This window comes from Miniopterus natalensis, chromosome 10 (genome assembly GCF_054644295.1).
Source record: "Miniopterus natalensis isolate mMinNat1 chromosome 10, mMinNat1.hap1, whole genome shotgun sequence".
NCBI lineage: Eukaryota > Metazoa > Chordata > Mammalia > Chiroptera > Miniopteridae > Miniopterus > Miniopterus natalensis.
The window spans coordinates 46,012,068-46,031,048 of record NC_142090.1 but is presented as its reverse complement, the minus strand read 5'-3'; the positions used below and the strand labels follow the sequence as shown (position 1 = coordinate 46,031,048).

General features: G+C 36.9%; 1 protein-coding gene across 2 annotated transcripts in view; it reads right to left on the bottom strand.

Annotated features, from left to right (window-relative positions):
• RELN (reelin) overlaps positions 1-18,981 on the bottom strand; it is a 485,569-nt gene that overhangs the window by 53,575 nt on the left and 413,013 nt on the right. For both annotated transcript variants that reach the window (XM_016219582.2, XM_087821107.1), the window contains exons 39-45: positions 17,275-17,446; positions 17,071-17,173; positions 15,126-15,355; positions 8,696-8,916; positions 6,945-7,092; positions 4,433-4,691; positions 3,319-3,568 (exon numbers count right to left, since the gene is read on the bottom strand). In XM_016219582.2, coding sequence (XP_016075068.2) covers positions 3,319-3,568; positions 4,433-4,691; positions 6,945-7,092; positions 8,696-8,916; positions 15,126-15,355; positions 17,071-17,173; positions 17,275-17,446 — 1,383 coding nt within the window. The remainder of the gene's footprint in view (positions 1-3,318; positions 3,569-4,432; positions 4,692-6,944; positions 7,093-8,695; positions 8,917-15,125; positions 15,356-17,070; positions 17,174-17,274; positions 17,447-18,981) is intronic.

Here is an 18,981-nt window from a genome sequence, read left to right as displayed (position 1 = left end):
TGAACATTCCAGTTTGAATTTCTTAGAAGAAGAGTGACATGGGGTGGTGAAAGACCAGGAGGCCCCTAGAACCCTGATAGCTCTGCAAGTTCTGGTGAAGAGTCCAAGTATGCAACAATGTCAGGTTTTATTTCTCCTAAGATAGGTCCATAGGTCCATGAGTGTGTGTAAGGTATGTGTGAGTGCCAGTGTGTGCATGCACAAATTAGAGGATGCAATTGATCATAATGAAGGTGGCTTAGAATATGCTATGCCCACGATAGCAGAGAGTATAAGACTAAATGAGAACAAAATTTTATGATTCTTGGGGACATAGAAAGGAGCTAATAACTGGACTAATCTAAAGCCCCATGAGTGAAAATCCCTGTACACAGAGATTTATATGTAAATCATATTGCTAATTCTGGCATTCTCTATGTGTTTAAATTCCTTTATTCTATAAATCTGATACTAAAAAAAAAAAAAAATCTGGATTTACAAAAGGTGATAAATGGGGGATTATTATTTATATATAAAGGAAGTCTTTATGTATATATGCTTAAAAATAAGCTCAAATTATTATGCTTTAAAAAATAAACTTCTAGACATCAAAATTACAACCAAGCTACAGAACAATCATCATTCAGAAATGCCTGAAGTCTAGCTGAATGGAAGTCCTACAACTTGGGATTTAAAGAAGGATCCATATCAAGATTGGTAGGAGAGGTGGATACGCACAATGGGATGGTCCCACACCCACGTATGGCTGATTAAAATTGAGAGGGCTATCTGGATTGTGGAGGTCACCCTGAGGAGCAAGGGGTCCCAGACCCACCCCTGGCTCCCCAGCCCAGGGTTCCAGTGCCAGGAAGAGAATTCCCCATAGCTTCTAGCTGTAAAAATCAGCAGAGATTAACACTGAGGGAGATGGAAGGCGGCTGGAGTCCCAGGCAGTTCCTCTTAAAGGGCCCTTGCATGGACTTACATGGACTCCCTCCTTCTGAGCTCCAGAACTGGGGAAGAAGCTTGAACAAAACCAGGGATACACAGTGAGCAACTGAATTGTCTGAAATCAGGGCCAGAGCTGCTGGGGGAACAGCTTTCCCTGAGACCCAGCCCACCCAACTTGTGAGCCCACTCAAGGTGTTTCCAGTGGCTTATCCATAAGAATGGCCTGTCTTGGTTCATAATTCACTTTCCTAAAATCTCTCAAATAAGAAGCATCTGGCCTCAGCATGTCCTGTATACCTCTCTAAGAGTCCTAGACCTGGCACTAGTGGCTGCTGGCTTTGGTTGGCAGCTTAGCCTTGCCTAGGCACCTCCAAGCCCAGCACAAGTAGCAGACATCTGCAGATCACTTTGTAGCTTATGTCACGTGGCCCTGGAAAGAATACAGGCAGCAGCTAACCTTGGCCTGCACCTTCCAGGAGACCCCATTGCAAGTATACCCGGTGGACAGCTTCAGACCACATCCAAGCACTACCTGACCACCTCCACAAATTACACACTCAAGGGGCGGACTCATTGGGCACCAGAGCCCTGCTGAAGTAAGTCCTGCTCTGTGGGGTGTGCCCCTGCACAGCTGATCCTCCACAGTTGCAGCTAGTCCTTGCAGCAGATCAGCCTGAGGGTAAACTCCTCCAATTGATGTCCCAACAGCAATCAACTACAACAAGAAGATGTACACAGCCCACACAGGGGAGGGGGCACACCTGGAGTACCCAGCTTGGGTGATCAGGGAGGTTGTGCCACTGGATCCTACAGAACATCTACTACATAAGGCCACTCTAAGCCAAGGAGACATGGCAGCTCTACCCAATAATATAAACAAATACAGGGAGGCTGCCAAAATGAGGAGACAAAGAAACATGTCCCAGATGAAAGAATAGAAAAAACATCTAGAAAAATAACTAAAAATAGAGACAAGCAATCTACTAGATGTAGAGTTCAAAACACTTGCTACAAGGACACTCAATGAATTTAGTGAGAACTTCAACAAAGAGATAGTAAGCATCAAAAAGGACATGAAAACCATAAAAAAGAACCAGTCAGAAATGAAGGATACACTAACTGAAATGAAGGATAATTTACAGTGAATCAACAGTAGAGTAGATGAAGCTGACAATCAAACCAATGATTTGGAATATAAGGAAGCAAAAAAAACACCTAATCAGAACAACAAAAAGAAAAAAGAATCCTAAAAAATGAGGATAGTGTAAGGAGCCTCTGGGAAAATTTTAAGTGTACCAACATTTGCATCATGGAGGTGTTGGAAGGAGAAGAGAGAGAGCAAGAGATTAAAAATCTATTTGAAAAATATTGACAGAAAACTTCCCTAACCTGATGAAGGAAATAGACATACAAGTCCAGAAAGTGCAGAGAGTCCCATAGAAGATGAACCCAAAGGAGCCCACACCAAGACATGTCATAATTAAGATGGCAAAGGAAAGACAAAGAGAGAATTTTAAAAGCAGCAAGCGAAAAGCAGTTAGTTACCTACAAGGGGGTTCCCATAAGACTATCAGCTGATTTCTCCACAGAAACTTTGAAGGCCAGAAGGGAGTGTTAAAAAATATACAAGGGATGAAAAGCAAGGACCTATAACCAAGATTACTTTATCCAGCAAGGCTATTATTTAGAAGCGAAGGACATATAAAGAGCTTCCCAGACAAGAAAAAGCTAAAGGAGTTCATCACCACCAAACCAGTATTATATGAAATGTTAAAGGATCTTCTTTAAGAAGAATAATAAGAAAAAAAGATTAAAAATACGAACAATAAAATGGCAATAAATACATATCTATCAGCCACTGAATCTAAAAAACCAAAATAAACGAACAAGCAGACCAGAAACAGACTCATAAACAAAGAGAACATTTGGTGGTTGCCAGGTAGGAGGAGGGTTGGAGGACTGGTGAAAAAGGTGAAAGGAGTAAGAAATAAAAATTGGTTGTAACAGAAGAGTCATGGGGATATAAACTACAGCATAGGGAATACTGTCAATAATATTGTAATAACTATGTATGGTGTCAGATGGGTGTGAGACTTATCAGGATAATCACTTAGTAAGTTATATACTATCTATTTACTGGGGTGAACACCTGGAACTAATATAATATTGTAGATGAACTGTAATTGAAAAATAAAAGGTAATTAAAAAAATAAACTTCTAAAAATAAATTTACATACATTTTTCAAGAATGAAGTTATGGTTTGATTCAATGTGCACTTGTATTTTACTTACAGACTTACCAGAGGTATAGTATAGTCCTTTGACAGAGGCACCCTTAGATGCCCATTTATACATATATGTCCCTCCACCTGGAGATGGACTACTTACCATAACATGAGTCTGTAACTGAGCAGGAGGCAGCAAAATCTATCTGTAGAAATGAATCCTCATTCACAGCAATATCTGTGGTGACTACATAACGGGTGCTGGCCTTTTCGATGAAGACCAAGGCATCACCAGTAGAGCCACATACAGGCATCTTGGTGCCTCCGGGGTGAAGTAGCCATTTCCTGCTGTCCAGAGTTGTGAAATCATCCTCCAAGACTGTATTACCAGAAATATTTCCTCCAATAAGAATCTGCAATGTATTTAAAAAAAAAAAATCACAAAATTTCAATTCTGTTTTAAGATATGAGAAAGTACAGTATTTTTTGTTTGTTTTTAGCTGTCAGATTGCTCAGAACTGGCATTATACAGCAAACACAATGTTAGGGGGCCTTTCAGAATGTTCTTGTTTATGTGGTCTGCTTGCCCATCTGGCAAGAAACTACAGAAAACAAATGAAAGGATTGACAAAACCATTCACAGCCTTCATGGGCCAATTTGTGCCTTTGGAAACTACATGTGCCCAAGCTGGAAAAGCAAAGTTTGGCTTACATGTGATTATTTTCTGTGTAAAATTTCTATTTAAGGACAGTTGTACCCTAAGGCATTTCAGTTTAATTCTTTTCATGGATTCTACAGTATGTTAACTGGTTCTTTGAGTTCTATTTGATATGTGTTTTATTATGTATGAAGATCTTTTAGAGTTGTCCAAAGGATGTTAGGGAGCTTTACTTATTTTTTTCTTCGAAGTCTAGGAAAGAGGATTTGGGAGTTACTGCATGTGCACCAAGGCTAATCTGCACATTTTCCTTTTCAGAGAATTGTAACCTTGTATCACGCTTGATAACGTCCATCTATCCATATGGCAGAATCCTCTCTGAGCAGGACCTGGGCCTTCTGTTGTGTCATTTATTTTTATAGGCTCAGGCAATTGAAGGAAAAGAGAATGAAAGGAAGCTAAATACCATATCTAATTTAGCTGTGAGCCCTTGGGCTAGTCACTTAACGGTCCATCCTGGGCTTCCTCTATTGAACTGGGGGGTTGGACTAAGTACTATCTAAGGGCACATTCAGACCAAGTGACAAAATTATAACAGCTAATCCTAAAAGGACTGACCTGGTCGATAACCCAGGGACTATAAAAGTGTCCATTTTCAGATGGTTGCCACCAGCGAAGTCGAGTAGAAGCAGAACGGGCTTTCATGGGTAGTTCCAGGGCGATGTACCTGCCCACGTTGCTGGAGTTGCTGAAAAGGAACTCTTGAAGGAGACTCCATGAGAGGCCACCACTGAGAGAATATTGCAGAAGCACAGGTTGGCTCCTGGGATCTGGAACACCTTTACCACATCCCAGTCTCATGAAGAACTGCACAAATCTGACATGAGTGAAATTTACTTCAGTGAGAAATTCACACCATTAGCAAAAGACAAGCACACAGGATAATATAGAAAATGTACGGCTTTAATGAATATAATCACTTAACGAATGTCCAAAGAAATAATTTCAAGCCCAATTTTCCTTTTTAATGTGAAAGGGAGTTAATAAAATGTGAAATCTGAAAAAAGGCAATGTGAAATCTGCACCCATATTTATATTTTGTGTCCCTTCACAGAGGTGAGTCTGAGGAAAGTGAGCATTTGCTGTACCCTTTGGCTATTCTATAAGAAGACAGGAGGGCTCCAAAGACTGTCCAGGTTTGGGAGTGTGTATTATTATCTATTTAAGATAAATTTGGATCCTTGTCCTTAGTATTGGAAACTGGAAGAATATAATTAATGTAGTTTATGTCATTTATTGGCAAAATTGTCCCTTCTCAGGTTATACCAGTAGTTTTTATACCTCATATTATTGGTTTTGGGAGACACATTTAAATTCACCAGTTGTAACACCTCTTTGTAAAAGGCCAGGCATCTTTTGGAAGAGGCGTGTCAAGCCTGGGCCTCTTTCTGTCTTTTGTGCCAGGGTCAGGGGAGCATGAGTGTGTGGTAGCAGTGATGGTGGGTTGTGCCAACCTCTGACTATTGCTGGGTCTGAGATGGATGATACTGGCCATTGAGAACTGTGGTGGCCAGCCAGTGCAGCCTTTCCAGCTGGCAGGGAGGTGAACAGAGTGGCAGCAAGCAGCTAGGGTGCCAATGAAAACGAGCTCACATGTTATCTTTGGCAGGCAAACTGCTGGTGCCTGGTCTGGCTGCTGTGCTACCTGGTAATGCAGAATAAACTTCATGTGTAACCCAATGCACACACCCAATTATGTACGCGTATCACACATAAGAAATATATTGGGGCTTGTAATAAAAGTTATAGTTTCATATATAAAACCATGCATTCCTCATGGGTTCCTCTTCTCCCCCATCTCCACTAACTATGTATTCATTTATCTTATAACCTGAGAAAATTGGGATTTTACATGGAGCATTCTGAGGTCAATATATGTAAATCCTACACAGCATGCTACTGAGATGAGATAAATAATGGAGCTTTTACCATTGGCATAATGAAGAAAAAAAACAAACCATGGTTAATGCCTAGTGATGTTTATATCTATAAAAATAATAATCATTTACAGAGAAAAACTTTTAGCACACTGTCTACTTGTATTGGGAAAATGTTTGTATTAATTTAGTCATAGATAAACCATATCAGAATTATTTAGAAAAACCTAATAATTTTTAAATTAGAGAACTCAGCTGCCAATGATAAATCTGAAATAAAAGAGCATCAAATTAAATCATATGCATTAAAATAGGATGGTGATAAATAAAATCTTGCTTCCTCTAACTGTAAAATTACCATCTCACAGATAGAATTATATTTTCTATGGAGCATAATCAAATTTATAATTCAATAAATAAAAGACTTAGGAAGAAGAGGAGGATAATATGTTATGATGCATTTAAATTTACTCTGAAATGCTTCAAAAACCAAAAACAATTTTTTTGTTCACTTGCAAAAATAGGTCAGGGTTGCATTTTATACATGTTAAGTTGTCTTTTTTATTTTCCTGGCTAAGTTTTTGGCTCATCAAATGATCAAAGGATACACATCTTGACAGGACATAATCCTCTGAGTCAGTTTTAGATGTTTGTTTCTGAGTGACTGTGCTCAGTTTAGAAAATGAGCGCTTAGGATGTTTGAGCGAATCATTGGACACAAATGCTTATAAAGAATAAGGCTACATTTCAATTGCTAATGGATAAAAAGTTAATTGTGAATAATTGAGGGTATATATATTTCAATTAAGCTTTCTACTAAGCATGGTGTAAATAATTTCTATACAGTCCAAGTGCTAATGAAAAGTATTCTGTAGAAGATGGATAAACAAGATGTAATGTTATTTTCCTGATATTAAAGTAAGTAAAATATTGCCATTTCCTAGTCACCATCTTGTAAAATACCAGATATTAACTTTTGTCTGTTTATGTTTCATTTCTGATCTAGTTATTGTACATCTCTCTTTCAATTTTAGAATAAAAATTATGTAAACTGTGCCTTAATGAAGTCTTTGATAAGAGAGAAACAGCATTTCCTACAGAGGGCCTTGAGATCTCTGCTTCTTTCTGATTCAATTATGTTCTTTCACTGTACATTACAATGTAATTTTCCAACAGCATTAAAAAATGATTACCTAGCATGTGATAAATCCAGATCTCGTGTCATCAACATGCGCAAGCCATCTTCATTGAAAAAAAGGTTGTTTCCACTAGAAAGGATTCCACACTTCCGAGATGGCTTTCCACCACTCATTAAGAGGAATCTATCAGATTCTAGCTGACCTGAAAAAGGCAAAAAATGTGGTTTACCTATGACTTCAATTATGGTTATATTATTATTTTAAGAAATATGGTAAGTGCATCGTGCAGTTTTAAAATATGAAGTCTTAAACATCAAAGTCATAGATTTTGGAATTAGAGGTCTCTTCAACACTTTAGCATGTTTGAATTGTTTAACCTTGGCTATATAATTTAAGGGTCCACATGACAGCAGGAGGGGGCCTTTTCCTAAATATCTATAGTCTAGGAGGATGGGTCCTTCCTTTCTGCTCCTCTACATTGCAAAAAAAAAAAAAAAAAAAAAGACACTGGTTAGTCAGGTAGTGATTCAGGGCAAAATAAGAGAGGGTAATGTGGCCTTTTCACAGCCTCTTCACTGTGTCCTTGCTACTGTGAGGACAGTATCAGAGAAGTGTTACATATTTTTAAAAACACAGTTTTAATGGGAGAAATTTCAGTATAATTTGATGTTTCCTATTAAACAGTATTTTTCCAAACCAGTTCTCACATCTCCTCAGATATTCATCTTTGATTTAGTTCAGTTTTTTGGTTGTGGTACAATGCACGTACCACAGAATTTACCATTTTCATGGTTTTAAAGCGAACACTCAGTGGCACTCAGCACATTCGCAATGTTGTGTAACCATCACCACGACCTAGTTCCAGAACTTTATCGTTACCTGTAAAGAAAGCCTTTTCCCCATTAGGCAGCCACTCCCCATTTTCCTCTCACTCAGCCCCCGGCAACCACTAATCTGCTTTCTGTCTCTGTGGATTTGCTTATTTTTGATGATTCATATAAATGGAATCATACGATACAGCTTTTTGTGTCTGACTTCTTCATTTGCATAGTGTTTCAGGGTTCATCCCTGTTGTAGCAAGTATCAGTATTTCATTCCTTTTTATGGCTAAAAAATATTCCACTGTATCGATATGCCTAACTATAATTTTAGAATGTAACTTAAAGCCATAAATATAAAAATTCTATTGATAACTTGGGAAAAAGAAAAAAATCTTTAATCCCATTATCCTAATAAAGACAGCTATACCAATTGTTTAGGACTTTCTCTTATAAGCATGTTTTTCCATAGTTTTATCAGAGTGCATATCCAAAGGATATATAATTGTGAATAATTCCAATTATTACATTATATACATTTTTCTATGTTGCAACATTATCTTCACATATAATATTAGATTCTGGTATAACTGAGGTACAGAAAGTGATAAGAGGCTGCTTAATGAGTTAGTGATAAAGCAATTACAGGGATTTATATCTCTGGAAACTTTTCCCTCCACCCAAGAATATTAACCGGCTATAGACATTTTTCTAAAATTACCATTAACGAGAAATTACATGTGATCGAAAAAGTGGTGAAAATAGCCTTAGTTTTTCTCAATTCTGGTCTTGTTCACTCTCACTGACTATTGTTTCAAAAATGGAACCTATACAATTTAGAACTAAATGAAGGCTTGGGTGGTTTCAATTGTAGTGATAAAAAATGAAATAGTAGAGTGAAATTTAACAGTTACTTCCACATTACAAATTCTGTTTAATATGTAAGCTTTTTCACAAAGCTACATATAACTTATAAGAAAAGATTACCTTCAAAATCATCCTTGAGAAAATCAGGATTTTTGGTGCTTATTTTACAGGTAGGACCTGAGTAGCCAGGATCACATATGCACTTGGTTCCATTGATACAACTCCCATGTCCATTACACATCTCTTCACATTGGGGGCCAATATAGACATTATCAATGGCCCATGTCACTGGCTGAGAGCCAGCAGGGTAAAATCCTTGGTACCATCTGAAACGCACAGATCTGGAAAAGAGGTACAAGGCTTTCAAAATCTAATCAACAGAACAACATACTTTTGAAGTAGGCACATCTGATCAGTGAGCAGTGGGCAGTTACTATCACTGCACCACACTCATGAATCGGAAAATATAATTCAACGTGTTGGGAACACTAACTCCATTCCTCAATAAGGTTCTTGCTTTCTGTAAGCCCTTCCCAGTTTTACCACCATCTCAAAATTCCAACTGATGTTTTCAAGATTCATCCGTGAATGAAATATCAGAATTTCATTCCTTTTTATGACTGAGTAATATCCCATTGTATGGGTATACCAACTTTATTTATCCATTTACTGGTTCATGGACATTTGTTTGTTTCTACCTTGTAGCTATTGTGAACAGTGCTTCTATGAACATTCATGAGAAAGTATTTGCTTAAGTACCTATTTTCAATTCTTCTGGGTAAAGTAGTAAAATTGCTGGCTCATATAGCAAATAACTAGTCCTTCAATTTCTCTCTTTTCCATAATTTTTATGGAAATTTCCATTATTAAAGTTATCAAAGGTGTAGGTATTTAAAAGCATACTTATTTTCCCTATCTGCTGTGAACTCCTAGAAGCCAATCTCCATGCCTCTTTCTTCTTTGCACTCATTCATAGTGCCCTGTGCAGTGTTTTATATACAGTGGATGTTCAATAAATGTTTGCTGTATGATATTTGTTGTGAAAAGCCTTAAGAGCCATACTAAGATGTTTTGGATTTTATTCTATTGGCAAGAGAGAGCCCCAGTAGATTATTTTAAAGAGAGGAGTGAAAAAATCAAATTTATTTTTAGACAGATGTCTCTTATTTCTTAATTTCTTTTTAAATCAAAGGCAATTTTCCTTTTTATTTGTAAGTAAATCATCTTATATTATTGATGAAAAGTTATACCCCTTGGAAATAATCTACATATTTAGGTAGGAGTCCAGAAATAGTTTATTTTATTATGTACAAAATTCAGTTCAAAGAAGATGGATTTATTTTAGAGGGGACAGATAAAGAGATGGCATGTATATTCATTTTTGTACCTTATGAATCTGTCCAGTTCTCAATTATCATGAAAACCAAATTCAGAATAATTTTAAAACAGAAATTAGAAGTCAATATTAGAAGCCTTTGTTTCTAAAGTTTAGTAGAGAGTAAAGCAGATGGAATCAACTTCCCACATATAATTTTAACCTCAATTTCATTGTTAATATCAAGACTCTATATTAAGCTGCCCCCAAAATGCCAGTTCATAATTAAATTTTATTTTCAAATACTTGTCAGAGTTTAGTCTTGGCAAGAAGCACTTCCTACCTTTTGAACTTTCAGACTGCTGAGCTGAGGGAAATGGCTGGAGTGTTTCTTTGAACAAAAGCTTGCATGGATTTTTTTGAACTTCTTATTTATTCAAGTGTTCTGAATACAAATGAACCACCTTGGTTGGATATTTATTATTGTTCACCTGCCTTGACACAGAAACTGCAAGTGCTGTGATAAATGGGCTGAAGGGTCTAGTCTCACTGTGGCTGCCTTCTGCTGAAATCTTATTTTGAAAATCTCTCACTGCCACTCTCCCTGGTGAATGTCAGCGTCTGTTCTCCCAAGCCAGTGGTATTCAAAAGGACCTGTTCTTTAAATGTAAACTTAAAATTTCAAGCACACAACAGTGCTTTCATTAAATAGGGGTTTTGGTTGACTCATTATGAAACTGTATAAAGCAAAAGCAATTAGGAGTTTTAAAGACAAAAGGACTCTAGACGAAAAGGACACAAAGGTGATGTGAATAAAATTCAATGGAAGTTCAACACTTACGCTTCAAATGTGAACTGACTACATATGGAGGCAAAAGTGGTCATTTCTGCATCTGAAAATATTTAAAATAATTTTTATGGTGCCCATTGTCCAGTAAATGCACAGAAAGGAGTAATGTAACCATGGGTCATATATATATTTTTTAGCATCTAGCACTTGTGCCATTATTATGTACTGTGCTGAATACAGTCCAAGGGATGGCTGACTGAGTTGGAGAAAATTTAACTTTTGCCTTCCAGCAATTCATGCCTGTGTGGGTTTTTAAAAGGAGTGTTAATTCTTTTCCAGAAACAAGGACTAGACAACACTATGAAGGCACATTCTTCTCTTTGCAGAAATGGTTGAAGGCAGTTGGAAAGATAGGTTCATACCATTGTGGGAGTGGGCATGCCTCCTCAACAGATTTACTTTCTTTTCATAGAAACAGAAATGACATGGAATACAAATAACATGACGGTCTAAGTTCTGTGCTTTTATAATTGAAGAAGGTATATTTTAAACAGACACTCAAAAGCAGTTGGTGAACATACTGATGTCTACATTTCTCTTGTTCAAATTTCCAAATTACATTGCCATGCCTTATGTGCAAACACAGGCTCGTTCGTGGACATGACCAAATGCTTAGTGAGGAGGCACCAGGGTGCCACAGCACTGCCTTGGCGTGGGTCTCCTCACTCAGATCCTCTGATGGGCAGAAATTTGTGACCTTATTTTGCACTCCTTTAAATAGTATTCTTTCCATGTGGGAACTTGCTGAAGCAAGTCTCAGTTGTCAAGGCAACCTAAAGTCATGGCCTACAACCTGTATGTAGGGTAGTTTTCTATTTAATACTTAGCTGGGCAATTAGAGGAAGTTAAAGGTCCATTAAGGAAATAATCCAGAGCTTCTCAGTAATAACATAATGGTCATAGTATTGGTTACAGGTGCCTAAGTGATTGGCTCTCCGGGCCTTTTCCCTGCCTACACTACCCATAAGCAGGGATTTGGGGCAGCAGTGCTTCTGTTGGAATACTTGGCTTTCTGGTCATGGCTGATTGGTTCGGATTTTCTTTTCTAGAAATGTGGAATCATGAGCTCCAGAAAATGAGAGCCGTGGTTGCTGAATGATATTAATATCTGCATGATAAAAATGAGGATCACAACTTCTGTTGCTAGTGGCCTTGCACTTCCTGAGTGGGGTCCGTGTTATTCCCCAGTACGTTACCCACAAGTTCTTCCACTTTTTAATGTTTCTTTACATTTCTTGCAACATAGAATCTTAAATAATACAACTGATTTTGGATAAAAAGTTTTTCCTGAGCTACCTCGCCCAATTTTTTAACAGACAAGCTCATCCTCCCTACCCCAATCCCCCCGGCACTATAGCAGTGCTCTGGTTGTACTGGTTAAATCCTCAGCTCTACCTGTTCCTACAGTCTCCAGAGACTCTCCCTGCCTCCTCACCTGTCTCTTCTAAAGATCCTTGAGGCTATTTTGCTTAGTGATGCTTTTTTTTTTTTTTTTTTTTAAAAAAACAGTTACACTGTCTATTAGAATAATATCCTGTTGTAAATAGCAAGAATTAATAAATAACATTCAACAACAAAATATTAAAGCTCTTAAAAATTAAATTATAAAATTATGCTGCTTATATGAAACTGAGTCAGTAAATTTATGTTCAAAGAGAATGCAGACTTGAAAATTCCCTTTAACCCGTTTGGAAAAATACTAGTAGTTTTGCTTGAACACCCAAGACTTCTAATTAGTGCTGAATTTCACATTGGGAATCTAAATCTATTTCCCTCTTGAAAGAATAGTATTAATACTTTCTTCTTTTTTTGACATACCCTGAAAGAATAAGTTCTTTATTTTGAGGGAAAACACAAATTTTGAGGGAGGCTGCTCTGTTGACTTCCTCTCTCTTTTTAAAAACTTTATTGTTGACACTATTACAGATGTCCCCCATTTCCGTCCCCCTTTCCCCACTTCCACCCAGCCCCCAAACCTCTCCCTTGGCCCTCACCAAACTATTGTCTGTGTCCACGGGCTATGCATATATGTTTATTAGCTAACCCCTTTACCTTCCTTTACCTTACCTCCACCCTCCTCCCCTCTGACATTTGTCAGTCTGTTCCATGTATCCATGCCTCTGGTTCTATTTTGTTCATCAGTTTATTTTGTTCATTAGATTCCACATATAAGGGAGATCATATGGCATTTGTCTTTCTCTGCCTTGCTTATTACACTTAGTATAATAATCTCCAGGTCCATCCATGCTTTTTTTTTTTTTTTTTTTTTTTTTTTTTTTTACAGCTGCATAGTATTCCATGGTGTAAATGTACCACAGCTTTTTTATCCACTCATCTGCTGATGGGCACTTGGGCTGTTTCCAGATCTTTGCTATCATAAATAATGCTGCTATGAACATAGGGGTGCATAGAGTCTTTCTGATTGGTGTTTTGGGATTCTTAGGATATATATCCAGAAGTGGGATTGCTAGGTCCATAACAAAAGGCAGTTCCATTTTTAATTTTTTGAGGAAACTCCATACTGTTTTCCATAGTGGCTGCAACAGTCTGCATTCCCACCAGCAGTGTACTAGGGTGCCCTTTTCTCCACATTCTTGCCACCACTTGTTGTTTGTTGATTTATTGATAGTAGCCATTCTACAGGTGTGAGGTGATACCTCATTGTAGTATTAATCTGGAATCCCCTGATTAGTGACCTTGAGCGTTTTTTCATATGTCTATTGCCCATCCGTATGTACTCTTTGGAGAAGTGTCTATTCAGGTCCTTTGCCTATTTTTTAATTGGATTGTTTGTCTTCCTGGTGTTGAGTTGTATTAGTACTTTATATATTTTGGAGATTAACCCCTTATCAGATGAATAATTGGTGAATATGTTCTCCCATATGGTGGATTCCCTTTTTGTTTTGTTGATGGCTTCTTTTGCTGTGCAGGAGCTTTTTAGTTTTGATATAGTCCCATTTGTTTATTTTTTCCTGTGTTTCCCTTGCCCTCAGAAACTTATAGGCAAAAATATTGCTCTGAAAGATGTCTGAGATTTTACTGCTTGTTTTCTTCTAGGATTTTTATGGTTTCATGACTTACATTTAAGTCTTTTATCCATTTTGAGTTTATTCTTGTGTATGGTGTAAATTGATGGTCTACTGAATTTTTTTGCATGTACCTGTCCATTTTTTCCAACCCCATTTATTGAAGAGACTGTTTTTACTCCATTGTATGTTCTTGCCTCTTTTGTCAAATATTAATTGAGTGTAATGGCGTGGGTTGATTTTTGGGTGCTCTGTTCTGTTCCATTGATCTATATGCCTCCTCTTGTGCCAATACTGTTTCACTTGCTCTCAACTGTAAACCTACTTTTGCCCCACCTTGTATATATAACAAGAATGCTGACAGAGGGTGCTGGCTGGTGTGGCTCAGTTGGTTGGAGCATCGTCCTATACACCAATAGGTTGTGGGTTTGATTCCAGGTCAGGGCACATACCCAGGTTTTGGGTTTGGTACCTGGTTGGAGAGCATATATATGGGAGGCAACCCATATGGGAGGCAACCAAGAGATGTTTCTTTCTCTCTCTCTCTTCCTTCCTCTCTCTCTCAAATCATTAAAAACATATTCTCAGGTGAGGATTAAAAACAACAACAAAGAATGCTGACAGAGATTGAAAAAGTAGAAATACCTGAGAAAACAGTGCTGACAATTTTTTTGATGAGACACCAGAACATTCTGTGGGCTTCTATCCTCATATGTCTTTTTCCAGCATAAGAAACATAGGTAAATATTTGAAAGTCATAAAATTCTAACTGCATTTATATTGTGATGGAGGAGGGAATGGGGAAGGGTTACAACATTAGGGGAAAATCATATTTCTGTTGTTTCCTAATTGATCTAATAAAGAACCATGAGGATATGAGCCCCCTGACAGAGTACCATCCCTGGTGTGCTCTTTTATTATTTTTTAAAGTGTGTTTTTAAAAAAATTGATTTCAGAGAGAGGAAGGAAGAGGGAGAGATAGACACATCAATGATGAGTAGAGTCATTGATCAGCTGCCTCCTGCATGTCCCCTGCTGGGGATCAAGCCTGCAACCCAGGCATGTGCCCTGACCGGGAACTGAATCCCCACCTCCTGGATCATAGATTGATGCTCAATCGCGGAGCCATGCTGCTCAGGCCCTGGTGTGCTCTTTTAAATCTATCTTTAAACCATAAGTTAGTAGTATGTTAGCTCAGTCTCCCACGTTTTAAACATATATCAGTCTGTTTCAAGTGAAGAACTGAAGAAGAAATGTAAGGTGGAAATTTCCCCCTGATAAAGTCAAGGAGAAAGGATGATGTCAGGAAGAAAACTGTCAAATGAGAAATAAATGTGGCATGGAGCAGCAGGGCCTTACCCGCAAAGGTGCAGCTTCCCAAAGTGCACCACCTCTCTTCTCCAGCCCTGGGTGGTCCCTGCATAGTAGGTGCTGCTCGGGTGGTGCTCAGTGGAGCACAAGGAGCTGACCTGGCTGCTGCTGTGGTAGCAGAGGGGGAGCAGCAGGTGCCAGGTTGCCCCAAAGTCCCTTGAAAATTCCAGTCTGACTGGGTCAGCAGATGAACTATCAGTTGAACAGCCAACGTTGATCTTGGGGAAGAAAAAAAAATGAATCAATTTACCTCCAAGCAACAAGCCTTGTAATGATTCCCCATTTCATTATTTCCTTGAGTCCATTTCCTAGGAGCTGTCCTGCTGAAATATTTAACACTATGAAACTCTGTTTTGCTTGAGCAATATCATATATTACCTTTAAATAATACTTTTTCATAAAGAAACTCCACTGGTCTCATGAAAAATTTATTTTTCCTCATTTTATAAAAAACTAAGAAGAGGGTAGGGCAGAGGCTGGCACAGAATTCCAAATCTTACCTTTGGCCTATTTTCATAACCAGCCAAACCAATAGTAATAGTAATGACAAGACTATTTCCCTAATTCCAACCATTAGTTTTTTCTAGTCTGCTAGACAGAAAGACCTTCTATTTTCCTTCTCGTGACACCTTTGAAATACATGCAATCCCACTTTTGCACGAGGAGAATCTTAAACATGTATTTAATGTTAAAATACCATTTCCCTGGCACAGGGAGAGCATTCTCAGAAAGACCTTTTTAACCATTAAGGAAATAACTGCTCCATTCCTTTTCCCATGTTTTCAAGTAAATTAAACTAAAACTTAATTAAATATGTGTATGCGATTTTATCTTCTGAAATCTTTCCCTCATCCCATTGTTATTAACATTTTCTTGCTATCATAGCAACTGGATATATTTATATTTATATAATTTATTGATAGTTGTTGAACTTGCTTCTCGTACCTCTGGAGAATAAACTATTGAGATTTGATACCCTTTTAAACTCTAGGCATTTGTTTCTACCTGTATTCTTTTGACAACAGAACTCTTAAGAGCCAGAGGTGCTACTTTTTATTAATATTTAAAGCATAAGAGTTAGAAAACATAACAGAAAGTTATTTAAGTAACTTAAAATAAAATTAGAAAATATTATAAAAAGAATAGATACAGAACAATTTCTTCACTAAGGCATCATTTGGTCCCAGACCTTTGAGATGTAAAAGACACCTCTAATTTAGAGAATATAGAAAGAGTTACTCTAAAACAAATATTCAAAACTGTGTTGATGCAATTAGACTTTTTTTAAGTAAGTGTGCCCAATGGTTGGTATGGACTTGATAAGACACGAGCATCTTTGGACGTTAGTACTACTGAACATTGGCATAATGCACCTTTGGTTCTGCTAATTTTATCTAAGTTTTTGAAATACATAAAGTGTTTTTTTATATATTATTAATTGCTTTCTTGAAAAATATAGAGTTCATGAGTATTAATGAAATACCCACAGAAAATATATTTGAAATTATAAAAACAATGCAGTATTATTTTAGCTATAAAATTCATGACACCATGGTAAATATTATACAAATGTGCTGATGATATAGACTGTAGTTACATTGACTTGGGCCCTAAATAACACATAAAAATTGTGAAAATAATAATACTAGAATAGTATGGTTCTTTTTATATTTATAGCACTTAAAATAATTTATTTCAACAACTTCCCATTGTAATAGATATGAGATTATGTTATAAATAAAAGACAAAAATTCAGAAATAAACCTTAGTATGACAATTTGTTCCACTAATAAAAGTGAGTTATGATGTAATACCTGTTTTGTCCTTTTATAAAAATAGCCATAATGCATGAAATTATCTGAGATTTTTTTCTTTTTTCCAGGCTTTGTTCAAGATGAAATTTAAAGCATTTCTGATAGAACAAGACAAGTACCTCAAATTGTATGATGGTGTTCTCGTTCACACCGAGGTCACGAGTGGTAATGGAATGCTCACCAACTTCATTTGAAACAAACACCATAGCTGAATCTTCCTCTCTGTTATACAAAAAACAACAAGGAATTGATTTAGGCAAAAGTTCATTGTGATTTGTATATAAGCAGTTGTTTTATTTTTAGTTTCTGAATTAAATACTTACGGTGCCCCCTTTGAAGAATATGGGCAATAAAGACCAATGTTACCACCAGGATAGAAAAACCAATTGTCTTCTCTGGGCCCAAAGTCAAATGTATCCAGAAGCATCACAGGGTTGTTTAAATTATTTCCATCAATAATGAAGTCATCAATAATCCAGATTTCTTCTTTCTTACCTAAGGCATTTTTGGATAAAGAAAGTTTTTCCAATGGCGAAAATCAGATGGATATTTTGCTCATGGAAGAAAGTAAAGGACAGAAGGAACTTTGTAACAACAGGTTAAACATATGCCTCTAGACAAAGAAACACTAACTATACAACAATGTATTTACAGTGATTATAGTAACAGTGTAAAACAAATTAAGCTTTCAATCATATTAAATTGACACAGGATGGAACAGCCTTATTAATTCAAGAAAGATGTGACAAACAGCTTGTGAAAATGTGGCACCTTTTTCATCACAGTGGTGCTACAAACCTTCCCACCACAAGAGTGAGCTTTGAGTTTGTTTTTGTGGTTTTGGGAATATACAAGACATCTGGTTCTGTGAGGATGGGCAGTCAGCCTGCAGACTTAGAACGGAGGTACACTAACTAGTCTATCCAAGGAGCAACTCATGACGTTTAGAGTTAACCCATGGTTTAGCATCATGCTTTTGTCAGGCTGAAGGGCCATGGCTATTAAAACATTGCCTGATGTATAATTTTATTTAATTGTTAAAAACTACACAGAATAAAATAGTCTGTTATATACTTAATTTTTTTCTTAATGCTTTCCAAAACATCTATGTTTATTTAAAGATATGTGGAAATATACAGAAAACTAGTAAAAATCACTGCTTTGGCTGTCATAAAATTTGATTTATGACTTGGGCTGGGTGTTTAGGAAGATATTACTAAGTAGATAATCAGGGCAAACCCAGGCTACTTTTGCAAAATTGAACTGAAAACAGGATGATGAGACCATGCCAAGCAGCGACATCCAGATTTCCCAAGATTGCTTTTTCACTGATTCCTACTTTTAGTACATTTCTTACAAAATATAAAAAAGGAGCTGTAAACAGGAGCCCATAAAAGTAACCTGATGATTTAAATGGTCTTCTCTCTTTTTCTCTCTCTCACTTTGGAAGCAGTTGGTAAAAACAATAAAGAAAAATCAGGTAAGCATTGGAAACAAAACAAAGACAATATCCTTTGGATGGTGAAACTGTTTGCATTCCTCTGTGAATTTTTATCTGGTCCAAATATAAAAGATTATATTTAATATAATATAAAAGGGCCAAAACATAAAAGATTATGCTTTCTGTTCACAATAAGTTAAAAGTACTTATTTTGACTTATTAGTTATAAAGGAAATAGGTTAGATTTTAGAGATGGCAGTACATTTTTTATTTATTTCTGTGTTACCTCTGCAAAGAATCTGCTTAATGTGTATCTCTGTGCTTACATAGGCCATTAAATGCATAATTTGGTAGATTCTGGTCCTTTATAATCAGCAGTTAATAGAAATATAGGATGTGATAAAACATTAAAAATTTGCAAAATCATTTTCTTTAACCATTTGAAAATGCTATTAAATTATACATTCACTTTGCCTTATCAACTGAAACAAGTGTATGTGCTAAGAATATTTTATCCACCTAAGGCACTATCTGCTTGGTGTAAGCCCTCTCACTTTATCATGGCATTTTGCTATAATGTTCTATCTCA